At 40.4% G+C, this 23,008-nt stretch overlaps 1 protein-coding gene across 5 annotated transcripts in view; it reads left to right on the forward strand.

Moving 5' to 3' along the window:
- Positions 1–14,576: 14,576 nt before the first annotated feature.
- Positions 14,577–23,008, forward strand: part of LOC147144850 (arfaptin-2-like) — a 9,715-nt gene continuing 1,283 nt past the window's right edge. Inside the window, exons 1-10 of one of the 5 annotated variants that reach the window (XM_086036708.1) lie at positions 14,577–14,996; positions 15,074–15,182; positions 16,029–16,137; positions 16,325–16,387; positions 17,258–17,347; positions 17,473–17,573; positions 18,852–19,073; positions 20,360–20,517; positions 20,601–20,775; positions 22,119–23,008. The exon at positions 22,119–23,008 is cut by the window's right edge and continues 1,053 nt beyond it. In XM_086036708.1, the coding sequence (XP_085892834.1) occupies positions 15,084–15,182; positions 16,029–16,137; positions 16,325–16,387; positions 17,258–17,347; positions 17,473–17,573; positions 18,852–19,073; positions 20,360–20,517; positions 20,601–20,775; positions 22,119–22,187 (1,086 nt within the window). In that variant the 5' untranslated portion in view covers positions 14,577–14,996; positions 15,074–15,083 and the 3' untranslated portion in view covers positions 22,188–23,008. The remainder of the gene's footprint in view (positions 14,997–15,073; positions 15,183–16,028; positions 16,138–16,324; positions 16,388–17,257; positions 17,348–17,472; positions 17,574–18,851; positions 19,074–20,359; positions 20,518–20,600; positions 20,776–22,118) is intronic. The other 4 variants (XM_086036706.1, XM_086036709.1, XM_086036707.1 and 1 more) reach the window with 4 other exon arrangements.

Consider the following 23,008-nt stretch of genomic DNA (forward strand, 5'->3'; position numbering starts at 1 on the left):
CAGGCAAGTTAGTGACTAAAAAGATACGTAACGTCCACCTGTATTTGTGTGATCACAGGTTGGCTCAACTAAGACATTGTATACTGCTTTCCATAGATCTGCTCTGTACAACTTCTGCTGTTCCTTCCAAGGAGTAATGCACAAAGACTCTACCCTCTGCTATCAATCAAAGCACCAGCAGTGCAGAACGTACATTCGATCAATTCAGTCATAGAATGAAGATTTCACAGATTGTCACCAAGGCCTCAAAATGGCGGTCGTCTCAGTAGGTAGTGTTTTACTAGCGATTTTATGTGGACTGCCATTTCAACCCCTTTGTTGGCCTTCGTAAGGAAAAACTATGTTTGTTTTTTTTTTAATACATGACGCCATTTATTTAGTTTATTTTAATCATAAACTTCAACTGGGGTGGCATTCATTGTTCACTTCTAAACTGGTGCATGTTGTGAAGTGAGTGGAGTTCACTGCCTCCATACAACACTTGTATCTCAAATCTCAAATGCAAGTCAAAGCAAAAAAAAAAGTTAAAGGACAGCTTGTATGTTTGAAAAACGTGTAAATTGGGGAACTGATATAGGAAAAATAAACTAATGATCTGATGACGCCCTGTACTCCCTACATTGGTGTAGGCTAGATAAACCCACCCGGATGACTATATCAGGAACTACAGTACCATGTCCTCCTTGACCTGCTGGATTTGATATTGTGCGATGGTCGTGGGAGGTCTGCTAGAAGCACAGCGAAGTAAACTTCGGGGGCTCTTTCGTCCTGACATCTATCTGGCTCCACAAGAAAGCAAACTTACGCTAGCTGGTAGCACTTGAACCATGATCCAGATGCCGCAAGAATGACATCAAAGCCAGATCATTGCAAACAATAGGTTGAAGGTATAAATCATGTATGCTATGGCCTCATTTTTTGCAAGGTTTTGGATTGCAGGTTTAGCTTTTGCTGTGAGCTGTTAATTGTTGTTCCAGCTAATTAGTAGGATATTATTGCTTTGCTTATTGGTGTGGACATCTGGCGTGTTCTTCATAGTCCTGCCTTCTTCAGTCTCACTTAAAACAAAACATCAAGCTGCCTCGTTTGCACTAACATCAAATTGTTTAGTGCAAAACACAAATTGTGTAAGAAATGGGAGTAATTGTAATGTAGTATACAAGGTTGTCCGACTAACACGGCAGCTGTTGTTTCACTATAACCAAACATAGACCTGCCTCACGATCATAAACATACAATTGTTTACTGGGAAATATCAAGAAGTGTCTTTCTAGTTTATTCCTTGCAAGAATGAGAAGCGATTGTACGGAACCGAATGAAGTTGTTTGAGGCTGAGAGTGGTCCACTCATTTGCCCGTATGCATACGACTTCAAAGTGGAATTCTCAGAGTAGCACAAAAGTCCCGAATCTTCCCTGGAAAGAAATCTTTCCCTCAAACCGACCACAGTTGATCATCCCAAGTGCTCACACTTCTGCGGCTTACTACAGCGTATTGTGTATGTGTGCATAGTGTGGTATTCTCGACATTTTTGTGTCTTTGACTTCACAACGCAGACCTGAAGTTGTATCTCCTATGTCAATTCTTTATGAAGGGACTGATGAAACTGGGATGAAAGTCTCAAACTGTCGTGTGTAAGCACCTACAAGGGGATACGCAGGATCGTCAATATCACTAATTTCCAATATTGCTTTTGCATAAACTAAATTGACTATGAAGAAATTTGTTTGGAAGTTTTATGTTTTTTGTTTTTGTTTTGTTTTTTAGGTGTGTTTGGAGGTTAAAAGGGATGTGCCAACATGGCAATGTTAAAGGAGGTATTCCGTTTCAAAAGTTTGTCATTAAGTCTTTCTTAAAAGACTTTTGAGCCACGCATTAGATTCTACTTTTTGGGGTACATACAGATATAAATGGTTTTGTTTTGATTTTTTTTGATCAATAAATAAAAACACAAAGCCAGTATGATATTAAATGTGAACACACAAATGAACTCTTGAATTTTAATACCCTAAACATGAATAGGAGGATTGATTTTCTTATGCAAATACTTTATCAAAGGGAAGTCAACCCAAACATATTATTTTTCAAGAATATGCTCTATGCAAGCCCACTAGTTGAAACGAGGCATTCTGATAAATATTGCGTTTGTGAAATATAATGCGCTAAACTGACACCCCTAATATATATATATATATATATATATATATATATATATATATATATATATATATATATATATATATATATACATTACCGATACCGCTTATCCTCACAAGGGTCGCGTGCTGGAGCCTATCCCAGCTGTCTTCGGGCAGTAGGCGGGGGACACCCTGAATTGGTTGTCAGCCAATCGCAGGGCACACAGAGACAAACATCCGCACTCACAATCACACCTGTTTGCCGCACCCCTTCTCCCACAGGCATACTCTAAAAAAGCAATAATAGAGTCATCATAATTTCGAGTGGTGTTAAAAGTACTTTTTAACAAGTTGGTGTTGGCCCTTTTTGCTTTACAAAGAAAAAGCACCCCTCAAAAAACAAAACAAAACCGCAGGTTTTAGAAAATGCGATTACACTCTTAATGTCAGTTACGCACTGAAGAGCACCACAGTTTCAAAGAATCAATGCTCTCATCCCATCTACTGTTACGTGCAAGACAAAATCCACATTTGTGTTCTGTGGGACACTTTGTGGTCGCCTCCAAGCATGCATTTCTAGAGGGCCAAAAACAAACAAATAAGAAAAAAAACAACAACAACAACCTCTAAGCAGAGTTTAATACTTGTAGTCATGTGGGAGCTTTTCGGAAACAAGTGTTGTATTCACAGTGGCTAATGGTTAAGCTACTTTTTTGACTGTGGCTACTGTGCTCCACTTTCAAAGCCCTCGCTAGTGTTAGCACGGCACTAAACGTGTCAGCTCCGGGCTTGCCAATATTGAACAGTTTTATGCATGAGTTTGAACACAGTCAGGATGTTACTGTACCTCATTAAAAAAAAAAAGAGAGGAAAGTGTGGAGGAATGGCGATTGTTGGACCACATCTGTGAAGCAGCTTGCCAACTTAATGAGGGAGTGTTGTTAGCAAGGTGAGCAATGCTCTTAATCAGCACACCCCGTTGCGGTGCGCTGCAGGTGCAGGTGCATGGAAAAGGCTGATAACAGAAGTCAAATTGTGTTACTTGTTTCGTGGTCATCATTAGGCCTCATCAGTTCAGGAAAACAAAGACATACATCCAACAATAGCTATGGTTTAGCTTGTAATGGAAATAATCTCCCACATGTTCACCATTTGTGAATTCCCCAATGTGACTATATTTCCTGTGAAATTATCAACAGCTATTTGCATTTTTTTGTGTTATTTTTGGAAAGCTCTATAATGTCGGAAGATGCAGCCAAAGCGCTATCTGATTAAAAAAGCAGTAGAGTAAGTGGTGTCAAGGAAGAAAGTACAGTGCAGTGTTCCCTCGCTACTTATTGCGGCTTCACTCTATCGCAGGGTTTTCATTTGTAACTAGGTCTATTACTTAATCTAATGTGGTGTACCTCGCTTTTTTCACAGATTTTTATAGATATTTATCCTCCTTCCAAGTCAGACCAGTCAAAACATTTTTTTCCTTCTTAGGGGAAATTTCTTTAAAAAAAAAAAAACATCAACATTAGAGCTCCTCAACCCCATAATCCCCAGTCCCTAATCGTGGGTGCATTCGGATATACGTTCCTAGTGCGCTGCTTCACTCCATTCAGAAACTGAGAAGTGAGAACGTTGTTGAGATGTGCCATTCGGTTATTCAGAGTTCCTCAAAAAGATGGAGTACCAGAGCCGAGTGCATCAAGCAGTCCAAGCAAGGTAAACAGTTGAAGCACGAACTGCTGATTATAGTCTGTGTTCAGAAATTAATATGAGCGGATATCGCTTTGCCTCCGGCACCACACAAGGACAACGAAACGTTCGCTTGGTAACTAAGTTCAATTGTTTCTTTCTCGCTTAAAATGGCTTGCCTAACCAGAATCCTGCATCACATTGTAGTCAAATGTACAATTCTGGTAGGTTAAGGCGCCTTTTGGCACTGTAAATCCTTGTTGTGTGAAACGTAAGCTAGTTGCCATGACTACCGTTCTTCTTTTTTTCCCACTTTCTTCTTCTGGAATGGAAGACAAAGAAGAAGAACTTCCGTGGAAGTATGAAAGTAGAAGAATGGTAGTCACTATGGCCCTCCCCCAAGTTTTGATATGCCCTTTTATGCATAGTCAAGTTTAGCCGTGCCCCATTTTACTAGAGCCAACTTGGTTTCTCATCCATACTGTGTCTGCTGTGGTAAATTCTGCACGTTAAGAATCTTGCCAGGTATCCACGGCAATCACAGACAGTCACTTTTGCTCATGCTGTCCGTGAGTATCCCTTTTTGTCCACAGTAACCCGAAAAAGAGCATAGTGCAAATGTAGCCTGAAAGGCTGAAAGTGCGTGGTCAACTGTGACTCCTCTTGCCCACATGCCACGGCATTACAGTACCTTCATTGCTCCATTTTATTTTTCACCTCAGGCAAATGGCCCAGTAGCTGCTGCTTGTACGTGATTACAATTTTGGCTCGCAGTGCAAGTCTAACTTGAAAACTCATAAATTTTGGTGGCTGGCTCATTTGTAAAAGTGAAACCCAGCGTTCTCTTCCAGTAAGTTTATTAATGACTTTTTCGTAGGGCATCCACCTGCAGCCCTTCTGATGTCAGGATTTAGGAGTGTCCCAACGTGGTCTTGGCGGCCATGTTTAATGTCGTTAAAAGTCTGTCGGGATTAATAACCTGGAGCATTGAGGAGCGTTGTAAATCTGTCGTCGGCGTTCAGCACTGCGCCGCATATAAATGAGCGGGTATGATCGACAGGATTTGATCAAAGGAGAAAAAGCTCATGTGTGTTTTTGAAGTTTGGCCCAGGAATCACACATTCCCTAGAAGAATTGTAGCAAAGCGTTTCAAGTGAGACTCAAGTCGGTCATGTAAAACGGCTCACTAGAATAATTTGCATTCCTTTGTGTCCATTCTTGTGCTTTGACTCCTCTCACAATTTGGAGTTATCTTGAAGGTGTGGCAACCTGGAAAAAACAAAGATTGACAAAGCTTGAAATGTTCCATATGATGACCTACTCTTGTTACTGATTACAGTCATTATTGTACGGACACAAAATGTGGCTCCTTATGAGTGGGAGTGGACTTCAAGGTTTACTTTGTTGATTATTTTTAATGGACATGATGACATCATCATCATCATTAAAATGCCAGAGGAGCAATCATATCGATACGTATATTGCGTGTGTGCATGTGTCCTTGTGTGACTGAGTGTGCCGTGGACTCTTATTTTTTTCTCCGTGGATCATTTCTAGTGAGTGAAAGGGATAACCTAAGTAACAGCATACATTGATCATACATTGAGGTTATGGAGTCAGAGTTGGAGGAGAGGAAAACCACACTTTTTCAAAATATTTCTAGTATTGGAACGTCAATGAACATCAACAAGTCAGGACATATTGATAAACCACAGATTTGCATGCACTGTTTGTTGATCCTGAATAATAAGTAAGGGAGGACAACATTGCAGTAATTGCAAAACTTGTTTGAGTAGTGCTCTCCAAGCTGGTTGACCAATATTACAAATCACAAAAAAAAATATGTGGTTGCCATGGAAACACCAGGCCCACCATTCTTGTTATTGCAAACCTGTGTAGCATCGGTATTAATTTTCTGGGTGATTCTGTTTCCCAATGATTATTATTGCCATTTGCCAGTGATGGTGGATAGGCTTATGTTAACCTAAAGCACAGCAAAATTGAATGCTTGCAAGTTCAGCCACTGGCCCTCTTTCATCTACTTTGAATTAGCACTGGCCTCATGCTTTCAGTGGGACTTATTACATTTCCACCGTTGGTCTCAAATTCCAATGACTGCTGTAACTTTGCTGAAAATGATTCATAATTGCCTTTTTCCTGACCGCAGATCCCTTCGTGGTTCCCAGTCGTCTCAGGAGCGGTAAAACCTGCCCAGTGAGGCTGCTTCCCTTCAGGTAAAGAAATGGGGGGGGGGAAAATCTCACAAACGTATTTTCCGAAAATAGCAGTTCTGTATTTGGACGCTTTATGTAAGTATTATTTTTTAACTTATTGTGTGTCTACCTGACTTTTCCCCATGTCCTTCCTTTGCTGTTTGGACTTATGTGTGTCCATTGCGTCCTAAGGCTCTTCTTTCCAAAGTCTCAGAGAGACCTAGTTTCTCCCTAGTTTCTCCCTGGAACCTCTCTCTACACAATTCTAAGTGCCACCGTGAAAGAGTACATAACGAGTTCAGCTAGTGTCATCCCCACTGAAGCCATTCACAAGTTCACGTGTTCTCAGGGCAGTGAATCGCATCACGCTGCTTTATCTTTGATTGTTCTTGAAAGTGAAAGTAAAGTATAATAACTTTCAACTCTTTTGCCAATATGGTTAATTTGTGCGAATCAGTCTGAGATGATGTCATAAAACGTATTGGTGAAATTGTTGTTTGAGGTCAGGCTTGCAGATTCTAAGAGGAAGCCTTCGCCAATGATGGTTGCAATCATGTTGGTCGAAAGGAGGCTGAGGATATCAGCAACCAAGAAGATACATTAATCTGTGCGATCAATGTGACTTGTCTCTCATATTGAAGGGTTAGGATTGAGGGTTCATTTAAACCAGAAATGAAATCAACTCCATCCATCCATTATCCGAACCGCTTTATCCTCACGAGGCATTTGACTATATTCACCAAAAAATTGTGGAAATGTCTGCTTTTAAACTCTTCATATGTCATTCATTTAGTTTGTGACATGGAGTTATTATTATTTACACTCCCACCAAATACTAACAAACATAAACAAACAGTGCTGTGGTTATATAGAATAGCGTCTGAAGAATTGACTTTCAGATTTCCCCTGTCATGGGTCGCCACAGTGAATCACTTGCATGATTCATTTGGCTACGTTTTTACATCGGATGCCTTTCCTGATGCAACCCACAAAATTCCCCACTGACTGTGCAGAATAGTGTCTAAATAGCTATATTAAATATTATGCAATCATTTAAGAAAATGATTCATTTACTTTTTACTATTTAGATTGTTAATGGCTCTGTTGGTGCAGTGGTACATGCTGTTACCTTTCATGCTGATGGCAGGATTCGATTCCTGGTCAGTGCCCTAAAACCCAGCCACCGTCGGGCACAAGTCCAGATTAAAAATGCGAGTGAACCTCCAAGATGAAAGTCGCAACAAGAACAATTACAAAGACTCTTAATTAACTGTTCGGTGAAATTTCCTTCTCACTTTGCACAGATCATATTTGTCAATAGGTGCTTAGAGGCTCCAACATGATATTTCGCTCTCAAAAACTGATTGCATTTGGCACTTGGTGGTCCCGATAGCTTTGTCCCCATAATGATAGGCTCTTGAGCTCAGTGGGAGGTCGTTATGCAGCATTTGTGTATGTTTCAGTTCATCTTCATAAGGCTGAGTCACGGTTTTGGGAAACACATCAAACTGCGTATACTAAAGTGAGCCAAGCGCACTTTTGCAGAGCTTCTAAAATGTTGTACCTGACATGTTTACAAAATAATTGTCAAGCATTGTTTGCTTGCTTTTCATGCGGCAATAAGATACTGTATATGTCTCCCAGTTGTTTGAGGACTCTTGTGTAAATAATAGAACTCCTCCTGGCAGCCGAGGAAGGCACTCAGACAGGTTTGATGCATTATTTGTACAAAGTTGTATCTGCAGGCTGTTTTCTCTGTCGGCCTCTTATCCAAACATTTCAGCTAATAAAATTTGTAGTACAGCAATATTCCGTAGAGTTGGATGATAAATGTTTGTCGTTCTTTCATATTGAATCACACGCAACCATTTTGCGGTTGTCAGCATTGCATGTATACTTTTCTGCCAGTAGGGGGAGTCTCTAAATCTCTTCAAGGCCACTCTTTTAAAACATTTGTGTGACTGAGAGATTCGTTTTATATGGCAAATTATCATATTTCACTGCCCACTCGCAAAGATGAAAACAAATTGTTCGTAACGTATTGCCAAACATATCATTCAAATTTGGAAGCAAGTTGTCAAAATCTCTTGGACATTTGTTTCAAAGGTTCTCTTCTCTAGAAATGACTAAAAACTAAAATATTTGCTTCAAAACAAAATTGAGACGTTTTGGGGGTCTGCTCATTATAGACATACCTATCCAATTTCATGTTCATGAATTAAGATGGCTTCAGAGGCCAAATTTTTAAAATATTCCAGGGGACTGCGCCTGCAGCCTAACCAAGCTTTGTTTCATAAACTGACGAAGCCTACCCAGATGAGGGGTGAAACATCTAAGACAAACAGAGCAGTCCAGTTGCATCTAATTCAGTGCCCTGAGAATGAAATGACCTGAATGATTGAGAATATCCAGAAGCACATTCCAGGCCAGGTGGCGCTACAAAGACAATTCTACCACCCTGCATAGTCTAGTAGGCCCTTGAGCATGGAGGCTCAAAACTGATGACTAATCAGGTTGTGTTTGTGTGTGGTCTCTGCAGGAGATTAATGTCATAAGGGACACTTAGACGTTTAAAGTTCAAATGGGCCTCATTCAAGGGCGGCACGGTGATCGACTGGTTAACACGTCCGCCTCACAGTTCAGAGGTCGTGGGTTCGATCCCGGCTCCGGCCTCCCTGTGTGGGGTTTGCATGTTCTCCCCGTGCCTGCGTGGGTTTTCTCCGGGTACTCCGGTTTCCTCCCACATTCCAAAAACATGCATGGCAGGTTAATTGATCACTCTAAATTGCCCCTAGGTGTGATTGTGAGTGCGGATGTTTGTCTCTGTGTGCCCTGCGATTGGCTGGCAACCAATTGAGGGTGTCCCCCGCCTACTGCCCGAAGACAGCTGGGATAGGCTCCAGCACGCCCCGCGACCCTTGTGAGGATAAGCGGCATCAATAATGGATGGATGGATGGATGGTCCTCATTCAAAATTAATAACAAAGCGCATTTGCTTGCTCAACTCTCACCCACAGATATCGTGTGGATACTGAGTGAATCAAACTGTCATCATCCAACATCATCTGGATTGTGCCTCTTCCAATTAACTGTAAACAACTGTATAATTCAGGTGGCTCCATATTTAGAGCAAGAAAAACAACAGCTACTACATTAGTTAAATGAACTTGTCCACTGCATTCCATGGGTTTGTACAATCTCTCAACTTCTCTTGTTCGGCATTAGTGGGGCAGTAGCTGCCATGTTCGTAAGAAGGCCTTCCATGCAGCAGTTCTTTACCATCCCTCCCATTACTTGCAAGGAATTCAATAGTGTTGATATTTCCCAGTAAACAATTGTGATCAGGAGGGGGCTCAATATGTAGCGTAAGTGTGACAGCAGCTGCCATGTTTGTTGGAAAATCTTTTCTGCTGCATTTCAAACGCTTTTCAGTACAATCCCTCCTTGTTCTTGCAATAAATAAACTGGAAAGTGATGTTCCCCAATAAACAATGTCATGTTTGTTATCAGGAGGCAGCTCGATATTTAGCCTAAGTGTGACAGCAGCTGCCGTGTCAGTCAAAAAACATTTTTTGCTGCATTTTAGCCATTTTTCAGTGCAATCTCTTGACTTTCTTGTGAGGAATAAACTCTAAAGACAATTCTCGGTGTTTTCCAGTTAACAATTGTATGTTCGACTCAAGGATGTGGAGGCAGCCCCTCTGCCCGGACGCAAAAGTCAAAACATACTTTTTCAATTATTCAAAGTGAAGCTAAAGCAACTGGCCAGCCATTGAGATGTATGGCTTTGAGCGAGTCTCAACAGAAACAACCTTATTTACCTTCTTCCTTTATGGGATTTGACTTCCTGCCTGCTCACTGCACACGGCTTATAAATGCATAGAACGGCTCCGTGTGTGCGTTGCCGGAAAACATGATTTAGGCTCACAATCGCAGAGTTATTTTGAATTGTCCTTTTTTTCCTTCATTATTATTCATACGAGCACTTCTACAAACACCCTTGAGGTTTAGAGGCGCTATCACAAGGGCAAGGTGTAGAAGTCGTCACTCAGGCGGGGATAATCACTCTCGAGATGCTCCATTCCTTCCCATTTTTTCCCCAAACTCTGCTGTCCTGTTTTTATCTCACCTCTGGGCAATCACTCGCAACATGAGGTGCTCTGAAGCAGAAAAACGTACATTGCATATTGTAGTTTTTTATACAATACATATATTTCAGTTTGACAGCTAACAAGAAGCAGTCAAGTGGAAAAATAAAAATTCCAGGCAGCAATGATCTCTGACCCCACTTTAAGTACGTGACGTTCTATGCACATTTCTACATTTTGTTTAAAACAACACCCAGACATAGAAGTTCTTTTGACCCAAAGGAATATGGTAAAATAGTGCTGATGGAGAAGTAAAGTAGGGCTGGGAGCAGTAAAACCAAGCACTGGTATGTTTAGCGAAAATGTACCTTGCAGGAAATCTTCATTATAAGCAGTTTTACTAAATTTGGAGGCCATGTTCGCTTCCCGCTGCGCTGCTATCCCTGATTGAAACAAATGAGGAACATTAGTACAATTTGGCTCTATCGGCCTATCTGTAAAGACGACTGCAATCAGCAAGAGAGTTGGGATGCAATAATGATGATGATAATAATAATAATGATAATAATAATAATAATAATAATAATCAGGCGGCACGGTGGTCGAGGTTGGCACGTCCACCTCAGAGTTCAGAGGTCGTGGGTTCGATCCCGGCCCCGGCCTCCCTGTGTGGAGTTTGCATGTTCTCCCCGTGCCTGCGTGGGTTTTCTCCGGGTACTCCGGTTTCCTCCCACATTCCAATAACATGCATGGTAAGTTGATTGGACTCCCTAAATTGCCCCTAGGTGTGATTGTGAGTGCGGATGTTTGCTTGTTTCTGTGTGCCCTGCAATTGGCTGGCAACCAATTCAGGGTGTCCCCCGCCTACTGCCCGAAGACTGCTAGGATAGGCTCCAGCACTCCCGCTCCCCTTGTGAGGATAAGCGGTATAAATAATGGATGGATGGATGATAATCAGAAATAGCAATTCCCGCAGAAGTTGATGGTTGGATAGGGCCTTTAATCATTCATCCATCTATCCATCCATCCATCCATCCATCCATCCATTTTTCATACCATTTATCCTCATTAGGGTTGTGGGTGAGCAGGAACCTTTCCCAGCTGACTGTGGGCAAGAGGTGTTGTACACCCCGAACTAGTCGCCAGACAATCACAGGGCACATATAGACAAACAACTCACATTCACAACTTAAGTCTTTAATACATTTAACAGGGATGGGCAACTCTGGTGCTCGAGGGCCACTGTCTTGCATGTTTTATATGTTTCCCTCCTCCAACACGCCTATTTCAAATGATCAGCTAATCACAAAAGTCAACCACATTTCCCATGTGCGCCAGCGCGTAGTGTCGTGAAATCCTGAGCTCTCGCTGGCCTGCAAGTTGGACTGAATTACATTTCTATTTCGAGTGGCTGTGTGAAAGATGAATAGCGATGAGGTAATGAATCTAATTTTGTTCAAACAATACTTTTGTTTTTTTGTTTGTTTTGGGGCTTCTGCCATGACACCAGCAATAGCTCGTAGACGTTCAAATCGACTTCCGTCCTTATAGCGAAAGGAGGAAGTGAAGATGCCGTAAAGCAATTCAGGACATTTGTTTTTTTTGTGTGCACGGGTTGCTCCCATCCTCCTCAAAGTTGCTCAGTGCCAGTAAAAACGATACACACACCTCCAGGACATGACAAAAGTCCCATTCAACTACTTCTAAGTCAATATTTCATCAAAAGAGTTGTGAAAATCTTTTATTAAGGTTGAATTCTTGCTCAGTGCTGCTTTAAGATGAAACTACATTCAACTTGTAGTTTTCATTGCCGCTTGTACCAACATTCCTCACATCTTTATAAATGGAGAAATTGAAATTGAAGATGAAACTGTGGCCTTATTTTTTTTATTTTTTTTTTTGCTGTGAAGGTTTAGTGGATTTTAAAATGTTACGCAAAACTATACACTATACTGAGTTGCACTAATACTATGAAACTACCAATAAATACTAAAATAAATATTTGTAAACATATTTAACTTTTCTTGGCCACCAAGTCTTTTTTTTTAAATCGAGAAGAGAGTAAAATCATATGAGTAAAACTAAACTAAACACTTTTATTGTTTTTTAATGTTGTTTTTATTTACTGTAACCCTGATCCAAAACGTTTTGTTTTGCTTCTCTAATATGCATACCGGTAATTAGATCTACATATTCAAAATGTGGTATGCACCCGGAATGAAATAAAACTTTAATAATCAGGAGGAATGTATTTATTACCACTCTAAATTGGTATATTCTAACGACCTATGTATGTTATGTCTTTTATTGTTAGGTGTTGCCATTAAGGGTTTGTGAAAAATTAGTCATGTTGTGTAAACTTTGAGTGGTGGGATTTCCGAGTTCTAAAATGCAAAATTCGGTATGCGGTCACAGTGACCGTGAGGCAGCGCATCTTGACATCCTCTCTTGCTATTCTTCAAAAAAATGGAAACTGAGACACTCAAAGTATTTTGGATTAAAAGGCCTTTATTTTAACATGGCCAGTTGGAGATAATGCCTACGCGTTTCGGCCTTGGTAGGCCTTCTTCAGGGCAAGCTTGAGTGGACTAGCATGGTATTGCTTTTATGCTAGTAGGTCACATGATCTATGTGGGCTGGACCCATGCAGTCAGCTGGTGCAAAGCATCCAATTGGCAACATTCCAAAAGTAGCTACCAAGAATAAATCACAATTGAAAATAGCATATACAATTATTAACAATATCCTTTTTACAAAAAAGACCTTAAAGAAAAGGGATAAAATCCAGTTCGCAATTGAGACCAGGAAACTGTGGCTCTTAATGTATAAATCCAGTAAGATTCCCTCTGTAGTAGTCTTTTTAATCTGTCTCCTCCCCTTATGGATTTGGGAATATGTTCAATAGCATCGGCTTTCAAAGTTGTACTGCAATGGTTTGAGTGTTTATAGTGAAGTGCCATAGGGTATAGAGGGTTGAGAGGGTTTGAGAAAACTCAAAACATCCGAGAAGCACTCCTATATGCATTGATTGCTTATCCTCTCTTGTAATTTGATGTCAACCGTGGGATCCCGGGTATACAAAAACTGTGTTTTGGTTTTTAATAAATGTGAGTTTGCTGACTAATACCTCGATATTCCGTTGTAGACGCTACAAAATGTTAGCGTACCACAACAGGACATGCGTGTGGCGTTCAGACGCAGATGGTAGCCTGTGTGTGCTAACTAGACAGCTTCCAGAGCTACTGTCCCTATGTCATAAATGAAATTGATGCTCGTTTATCACCGCCGTGCTGCTATGAAGGGGAGATTTACATCGTTTTGATTTTGTGAAATGCGCCTGGACTTTTGGACTCTGTTGTTAACGTTCACTTGGTAGCCATGACACCATTACCCACAATGCTTCTGTTTACATCACGGATGACCCGGATTACCACGACTGCGCATGTGCATTGTAGACAAGGCAGGACATGAGCAAGGGAGATCGGCTATGGTTAACATGGCGTGGCAAATTGATTCTTTTATTTTTATTTTGCATATTTTAAGCATTTATATCAATTTTGTATCGATTTTCGATAAATCGTTGCATCCCTACAGATAACGATCCCGAAACATCTAAAGCATGGAGGATTAGTGGCCCTTGAGGTCCGGAGTTGCCCATCCTTGACACATACCATGCATATTTTTTAGAATATGGGACAAACTAATCCTGGTACCTGGAGAAAACTCATACCAAAATTGGAGGGCTGGAACTGTGAGTTATGTGCTAACCACATACCTGTCTACCCAACAAGGTGTACTGAATCTAAAGAAAGTTGTAATTTGCCCTCACATATCTGTATATAATCTTACACATTACACATTATTTTCAAATGGCTGCTGTCACTTGAACGGAAATCAGTATGGCGTACATGTTTGAAAAGGTGTCTCCACCGAAAGTGTACAACTTAACAGTATGTCACCACAAGGCCGCATGCCATGTTATTTATTTAATCAGTCTGATTAAAAAAATACAAACTGGAAAAAAATGAATTAGTATCAGCGTTGCATAGCAACCAAGACACGTTTCTTTTGCACTCTCAAATTGCTGAAAACTGCATTGGGATTTGGAGCAACCTGATTGGGCGTTTATTAAGTGCTACTTTCAGGGAGGTCAAGACACCACGGATTCGTGACTGCCTTTATAATCACAATGTAGTGCGGATATTAAAATTTTGGAATTGTTAAAATCCAGAATGCTTTCAATATTGTCATTATTGTATTAAAATAAAATAAGCCCACTCCATGAGATGTTAGTGCCACCTAAAATGATGAAACACTGACCCCTTCAGCAAACAATATTGTACTGCAATTTGGGGACAACGTGACGACAGCACAGCACGACGTGGACAATGGAGCAGAGGGGCGGAAAAGGCTTGAAGACTTGTACTCTTTCAAAGTAAGAGCTCAGCTTCTCTTTTTACTCCTCCAGACCACTGCCATCACCACAAAACGAAATTGTTGCGTAATTTATTTTATGTTATAAAATAGGAATTTAATTAAAAGCACTGAAACACGGCTGAATGTTCCATTAAAAATACCATTGTTTTTATTGCGAAGTGACGTTAAAGCCGCTGCTTGGCTGGATGCAGGGATTTTCACGATGAGTTGTATGGAACGAGGCAGCTCATGTAAACAGCTGCCATGGTTATAACGTCGCACTGTTCTAATTAAATACACAAATAGGCGCTTTTTCTCCGCGCTTGTTTTACATTTTGCATTCTCCCGCGCTGTTTGACATTTTTTTTTTGTATGAACAAGCTGAGAGGCAGATTTAAGCTAGCTGTCACATAGCCAGAAGCCACATCAGCTGCAGTTTGCAATCAGCGTTGCATCAAGGTAAGCGAACTATGCTCTTTTATGTAGCACTTATCACTGTAAAGATACCATGTTGATGTCCGACACTGTCTTTTCAGATATTTCGGCATGGCAGAGGGTATCATGAGCAAAGCAGCCACGATGGAGATTCCCATTAATAGCAATGGAGACACTGGGACACGGCCAGAGGATGACAGTCTGGAGCAGGTCAGTTGTTCTCTTGTTTGATGGAATGTCGTTTGTTAAGCATCTCTAACATCACATTGCAACACTGTGTCACTAAGTATTCATCCAACAGTGGTTCCTTGACTTACAAGCTTCAACTGTACATGACTAATCTTATAGCAAATTAGTTTTTCCCATTGAAATCAATTGAAATGTCATTCGTCTATTCCCAAAACAAAACAGCTATTTTTTTTTCAATCTTATTTGAAGTGCTGTGCTAAATTCTTGTACAATCTTAACTTTCTCTTCAAACTCTACCATCAATGTCAGCTTTACAGATGCCATGTCTATCACAGTACATTATGTATTCATACTTAGGCCGCCAAAGTAAATGCAGTGAGGGAAAATGATGTGCTTATTTGTTCAATAGACAACTGGGACTTTGTTGAGTCCACAGTGGGATAGGGATGTCACGATATCCAAATGTCACGATACAATAATATCACAATATGAGCCTCACGATACAATAATTATCACGATATTGTGGGGAGGTTGGTGATGTATAAAAAGCTTAAGATACTGTGTAAAAGCTCAGGACATTGTACAAAAAAAAGAGATATTTTTTGTACGTAATAACAGCATTCACAAAGAAATCGGCTTGGCCAGTCATACATCAAATTAAAGTGCACTAATAAACTAACCACCAGAGGGTGCTGGAACTGCATAAATGTAAAACAACCTGGGATTTTAAACATATTTGCTGCTATATCGTGACATGACCTCAATGATATATTGTGGCAATTATAATATTGCGATATCACGATATTGACGATAATGTGACATCCCAAGTGTATTATCATGAACATAATTCCGTCGTTTTTGGCTCAGGATTTGCAGCAGGTGATGGTGTCGGGGCCCAACCTGAATGAAACCAGCATCGTCTCGGGAGGTTACGGTGGTCCAGCGGGGGGCATCATTCCAACCAGCACCATCAAAGGTAATGCCCGCAACAGCACATGAGCTATTCATTCCCACCAATTAACCCTGATGAGTTTTTAAATAGCCTTCAACGGCAGCAAACGGCGGCCATAACAAATGGAGAGGCCTTATGATTTACTGTGATTTACAGTCACTGTACATGTGCTGAACTCCAGGCTGCTGCTTTATATTACCGTATCTCATAGGGCCTGCCATTCGTTTCAACCCCGAATATTTGGACGGAAGACGTGCCCCCGCGCCTGCACCAGGTGCCTGTGAATTCTGTAGATATTTCTCAAGTTTTAACCCTTTGGGTCTTACTTTTTGGGCCCTTTTTTGTGAAAAGTTTCTGACTTGGACAAAAGGACTTGTGTGCAGCCTTGCTCGCATGCCTACATTGGCAGTTGAGTGGAATATTGGAGCCTTAACCCTCGTGTTATGTTTTATTACAATTTTTTTCGGAACCCACCAGAAGAAGTGACTTTCAGCTTTTCCCTGTCAGCATTCGCCAACATCGAACAACATTATGCACTTGCATAATATGCAACTATTGAAAAAAAAAAAAAAAAGGAACTAACAACAATTTGGTGACTTTTTTTGTGGTGTTATTGCAGAACAGGAGAATCCGTGAGTGCGTCCAGGCTGCAAATGAATGGCCCCAGGGCAAAGCCACCCACAGACTTTTATTTTATGTCGTAGAGGCAGCACTTCTTTACGAACCTGACGATCTGTGTATGGAGCATATGGAAAAAAAAAAAAATGTTGCACAAAATATTGATTGAATACTTAGACTTGGACCGTTGTAAAAAAACAAAAAAGGTAGTTTCTGACCTTTTGTGGTTCACCAAATGCACAAACGTAACAGGAGGGTTAAAGGATACACTAACCTAAAATGAGCATTTGTTTGTAACGCTGTATTGTATGGTATGGTACGGTATTGGTAAGACTGGCTGCTGTTGTTGACGTTTGCCTTTCATCTCATTAACTCCACTCTTCCATGTTTCTTGAGTGCATGAGAAAAAAACGCATGCTGGCCATATCTGTCGCTGAGACCAAAAAAGGCACATTTCCCTTTCCGTTATCCAAAGCTTTTCTCACCCATGTCCGCCCCCCCTCCCTCCCCCCAATGCCCATGGCAGACATCCGCATGAAATCCCGGGCCGCTAGCTTGCCAACCAGCCAGCCGGCTGCCAGTCGTCTGGTGCAGCACGGCAGCGAGCAGCTCTCAGGTATCATAAGTGAAGCATGTCACCAGCTCCTCATTCAATCATTGCCATGACTCATGTGTCGATCGTAAATAACGTGAGTCAGCTCTTTTATGTCAGCTGCACTTTTTTTTGTTTTTTTCTTGAAGGCTCCTCAAACCACACTTGCAATGCGATGGAGGAAGTATCACGTGGCGTGGCAGTAGAAAAGCTGGACAGTGTGAAGAAATGGGGCATAAACACTTATAAGGTAATAACTGTATATTTTTCTGTATGGGGCACATAGTACACCAATTACAACTTTACTGTTTTATGAGAGCCAGTACTGGCAATTGTGCAAGTGTCTTCTAACAAGTAGACAGGAAATGAGTTTATTTCACAATAGTAAGAAATGACCACTCTGTACAGTACAGTGCTTTATGAATGTATTTGACTACCACCGATTTTTTTTCTCAGCGATCATGCAGCATTATGAAGTGCTTTAATGTGGACTATTTCGATTTCAGTTAGATGTCGCTCTTTTTAAAATTTTCAACGGGAATGTGGAATTTTCAGGATCAATTCATTGTTTTATGCCCATGTTGGAGCTATCTTACTGGTAAATAACTATAACTTGACAACTTGATCAATTACAGTACATTTGAAAACGTATGAATAAGAATATGAATTGTATTTTATCATTGTATTTCTGGTCTATTAATTACAGTTATTAAAAACAAAAATATATGTATTTCGATAGTTACCATTGCTGTTAGTCTAGGGCCACTGTTGTATAAACTTCACGCTCGGTGCTGATCTAATACATTTGTTAAGCACAGACTGTAGTCTACGATAGCTTTGCACTGACTATATTATTTTAATACTCCATTATGGTATAGGCTGCACCGAATGATAATTTTAATGGATGAATCTGTCGATTTCTATTAAATTCATTTTTTGTCGATTAATCGGATTACAAATAATTTATATTTCTTCATACAAAAACACAGCATTATTTCAAATTGACCGTGAAGAAAATGCACAAACAAATTGATTAGGATTTACTGGTTTGGTCCGTAACATACTTACATCCGTCAGAAAATATGCAAAAATGTTTATCATTATTTTACAATGTAAAAGCAGATGTGTGCAAATGTTTTTTTTTTCCAACACAAACATGATCAGTCTGCTTTCATGGAGGACTTCAGAAATCTCAGAATATTTACTATTGAGATCCTGAAATTCCAATGATTTGGAATATTTTAAATGAAGCAAGGTCTCTGAACGATTAATCCAGTGAAGTCATCAACATAGCTTCCTTAAGACATAAAGCCAACCTTAAATTTAGTAAATATCTGTTTTATCATTGTAGATTGCTAGTGCGCGTACATTTCTTTTAATTTCCTTTGAAAGTTTCCATCACACTTTATTTTTAACATTTTCATAATGTATGTCAGTTTGACCAGCAACATACATTAACAGGCAGGTCAAGTATGTTACTTCAACTGTGACCTCTCACTTTTGTTTTTCAATGATCTGTCCCCCTCAGTGCACCAAGCAGATGTTCTCGGAGCGCTTTGGCCGCGGCTCGCGGACGGTCGACCTGGAACTGGAAGCTCAGATTGACGTGTTGAGAGACACCAAGAGCAAGTATGAGAACATCCTTAGGCTGGCCACAGCGCTCACCAACCACTTCCAGAGCATGGTGCAGACGCAGCAGGCTCTCGGGGACACCTTCACCGACCTCAGCCAGAAGTCACCCGAGCTGCAGGTAGACCAAAGTGCGCCTCGAATGTCAAGGTTCAGAGGTCACTTTGACTTGCTGCATGTTAAACCATCTATAAATATATTTGAAAAAAATAAAAATAAATAACACAATGGAAATAATTTGATTCGGACTTATTTCTTTAAAAGTTAAAGAGGGAAAAAAAAAAAAAAAAAAGAAGTCCAGCAGAATATTTTCCAAGTTTTTTTTACACATTAACACATTACTACATAAAACAACGATAAAGACATTCAAGTAACAATACAGTAAATAATAAATATAAAATAAATCAGCATAATAAATGCACAAAAAAAGATGGCAGCAGAACAAAATTGCATTTTGCAAATGTCTTAAACCAAATCAAATCCATAGATGTCCGTGTTATGTTTAATTCTGATATAAACATTCATTAAGAGCTTGCTATCTTCCCTTATGATTTTTTTTTTCATTTATGAGTCATTAGTTAATGTCAAAGAAAGCAATGGAATAGAAGAAATATGATTTAAAGTTAAATATGCTTAAACTATTTTGCCACGAACTTCAGTTATTATTTTGCTGATATACTGCATATGTTTGTGGCCTAAATTAAAAGATAATTTCATCAGCTAATGTTTTTTGCATCTTTTTGTACTTGGAAAATGCTCTTTGTTTTTAAGTTAAAGCAGGACTGGGCAAGAAATATACCTTAATAACATTTTTTGATGAAACATTGACTTACAAGTACAGTAGTTGAATGGCCCGTGGGGGTCTGTATCGTTTGTACTAGCACAAAGCAACTTTGAGGAGGATGGGATTAACCATGGCACACAAAAAAATACAAATGTCCTGAATTGCTTCACGGCATACTCACTTCCTCCTTTCGCTATAAGGGCAGCTCAGGATTTCACGACACTATGCGCTGGCATGCATGGGAAATGTGGTTGATTTTTGTCAAAACACTACCGCTTTTGTCCACATGATGCCGCCGTAATCAACAAAATCTGACATATGACACAGTGTTGCTTTAATTACTAAAAGACAAAGTTTTGTATGTTAGTCAAGTCCTGTCATTTCTTTAAATCACATTTGTTGTTGTAAGCCTTACCCCGCCACAACACACACACACATTAATTTTATTCATTATATATGTATTTTTTAATTCATTGGCCGATTCATCTGTAAATAAACATTTTCAGACCAGTTTAGTGAAATTGGTTAATTTCACTATGGCTCACCTGAGGATCTCTCGCTGCACAGTGGTTGTGAAACGGTTAAGCATGTGCACTTTTGCTTTTTCCTCCCCCTCTCATCAGGATGAGTTCGGGTATAACGCGGAAACACAAAAGCTATTGTGCAAGAACGGCGAGTCTCTGCTGGGCGCCATCAACTTTTTTGTGTCCAGCATCGACACTTTGGTCAACAAAACCATGGAGGACACCCTGATGACTATCAAGCACTATGAAAATGCAAGGTAACACAAATGGGGGTTGGGCATCCTCTTGCGTGGTTCCCTGCAATGTGACAGCCTCCAATTTGTGTTGTTTGCGCGCTCAGGTTGGAGTTTGATGCCTACCGGTCCGACTTGGAAGAGCTGAGTATGGGCCCGAGGGACAGCGCCGCCATGGTCCGCATCGACATGGCCCAGCACGACTACCAAGTGCACCGGGATAAATACGAGCGGCTGCGCAGTGATGTCACCATCAAGCTGAAGTTCTTAGAGGAGAACAAGGTTTGCTGCGTTATACATTGCCTCTATGACAAATTTCAGCATTTAAACTGCTACCTTGAGTTTACGCTTTTGTAATAACTATATTTTTCGAATAAGCTGGAAGTCACAACAACTGGGCACCTGAGGTGTGTGCCTTTTAGGGGGCGTGGCAAGTCAGTGTCATCAGGAACTTGTCCGATTCATCCGTGTGTGAGGATCTGGCATCTATGAGTTTTGTCGAAGAGTAAACATAAGTAAATGACGCCCACAAAAAAAAAAATTGTAATTTCCGATAGATGCCACAGATGGCGGCAAAGCACTTTTTCCAAATTAGGAAAAGCTATGGCCTCTGTAATGGCGCTTTTCCATTAGCTCTGTTCCACGCAGAGTGGACACTTTTCCATGGAACATTTTCGGGGGCCGAGCATTTACAATGGAACCGCTTTTCAGAACCAGAACCTAAGGCACAGGTCGTCTGGGGCTGAGTGTGGCCTTCTCGTCAGTCTCATCTGATTGGCCGGCAGCGATGCAGCAAGGAAGACCGCTGCACAGGCCCATTTCCTGGTTTTAGATGCGAGACAGAGCTGCCCGCCAGTCATCGTCAAACTCATAAATATACAGTATATACCGTACAATAAACACAATGTTTCACAACAACAGTGACGATTTGATATGGTTTTTGATACCTGGGGTGCCAAACGATTCAAGGACGGTTTGATTTGAAAGTGGAACAATTCAATTCGGTTCGACAGGATTACGATTCATTCCAAGATGGTCCGGCGCAGTTCGAGATGGTTCCAAAAAGTACATAGGCTATACAGCTGCATATCTGGCCATGAAAATTATCATAACTTGCTCAATACTGCATTACAGTACATGTCACGCTAAAGGTTCTATAAACCTCTGTGCACATTTCCTACTGGTGACGTTAAAATAAATAAATGGGAACTAGTTTTCTTAAAGTTTAATTTACATGTAGTCTATAAATATAAATAATCAAGTGTAGAAAGAAACAGTGTAATATATTTATCTCACTCCCTCACGTGTGAAAATGTTCAGAAGTATTTAACACGGTTTAAAATGTTATTTTCTTATCAAGCATATCCAAACATTTGAAGTTCTTTTGTTAGTTTTCATTTTGCTGCTTTTGCTGATTTTAGATTTTGTCAAGGTACCGTTTCGGTATCGAGGTATTTTATGCAGGTATAGCATTCGAAGTCAACATTTTGTTATCGTGACGCTCTGCCTGATGCTCACAAAATCACTATCACACTATTTCATCCATGGTAATGGTACATATGAATTTGTAAACATGCTTTAATGTTGATATAAAACGCAAAATGTGCACATTTTTGTCTCCACAGAAGTCGGCCGGCGGGAGGCTGTCTCGCTGGCTTCAACCTGGAAAGAGATTTATTTTTGTCTATATGTGAAAGTTTCTGTGCATTTGACAGGCTGTACTTTGTGACGTCGCCACACGATGCAATGGCAATTCATATTTTGAACCGCCGCACAAACAGTTGACCTGTAGTTCGGGGTTAGGCATGGGTTACCCTCAAAACTGTGGGAATAGGTGAATTTGCCAAGGCTGAACTGAGGTTTGGAATGTTCAAATCACCTTTCCGGGTTGTTGACTGGTCAGAGCTTGAACTGCATTTGTCTTTAAAGGGGAAGAAGTCAACCCAAACATATTATTTTCAAGAATACTGTATTTTCCAGGCTATATGCTGCACCTTTACATAAGCCGCACCCGCTCTATTTTTAAAAAAAAATACTGATAAACCCATATGTAAGCCGCACCTACCTATGTTGAAAAATTAGGTATTTACTGCATTTACAGATCGATTTTGAACTGAAAATGTACATGTATGTACCTGAACAGATTTTTTTTCCCAACAGTGCCTTTTAACATGGCAGCAACTTTGCTGATTAAAACGAAACAGAACTACTTATCTCATTTCACTGCTTGCTGCGACTCCAGTTTGTCAGTTAACGTCCTTTTACTGCTCTACTTCCACATACCACCCAATGCAAAGCCTAGTGCTTAACCTAGTGCATAGCACCCTCGCCTGTTGCACTCCACCTGCAGTCACACCCTGTTAATGGCAATTGTATTGTACAGTGGTACCTCTACTTACGAAATTAATTGGTTGTGGAAGAAATTTCTTAACTAGAACATTTTGTAAGTAGAGACATGTTGTCCATGTAAATGCCCTAATCCGTTCCAAGACCCCCAAAATTCAGACATAAATGT

The sequence above is a fragment of the Filicampus tigris genome, chromosome 7 (genome assembly GCF_054856515.1).
Source record: "Filicampus tigris isolate MCC_2025a chromosome 7, RoL_Ftig_1.0, whole genome shotgun sequence".
NCBI lineage: Eukaryota > Metazoa > Chordata > Actinopteri > Syngnathiformes > Syngnathidae > Filicampus > Filicampus tigris.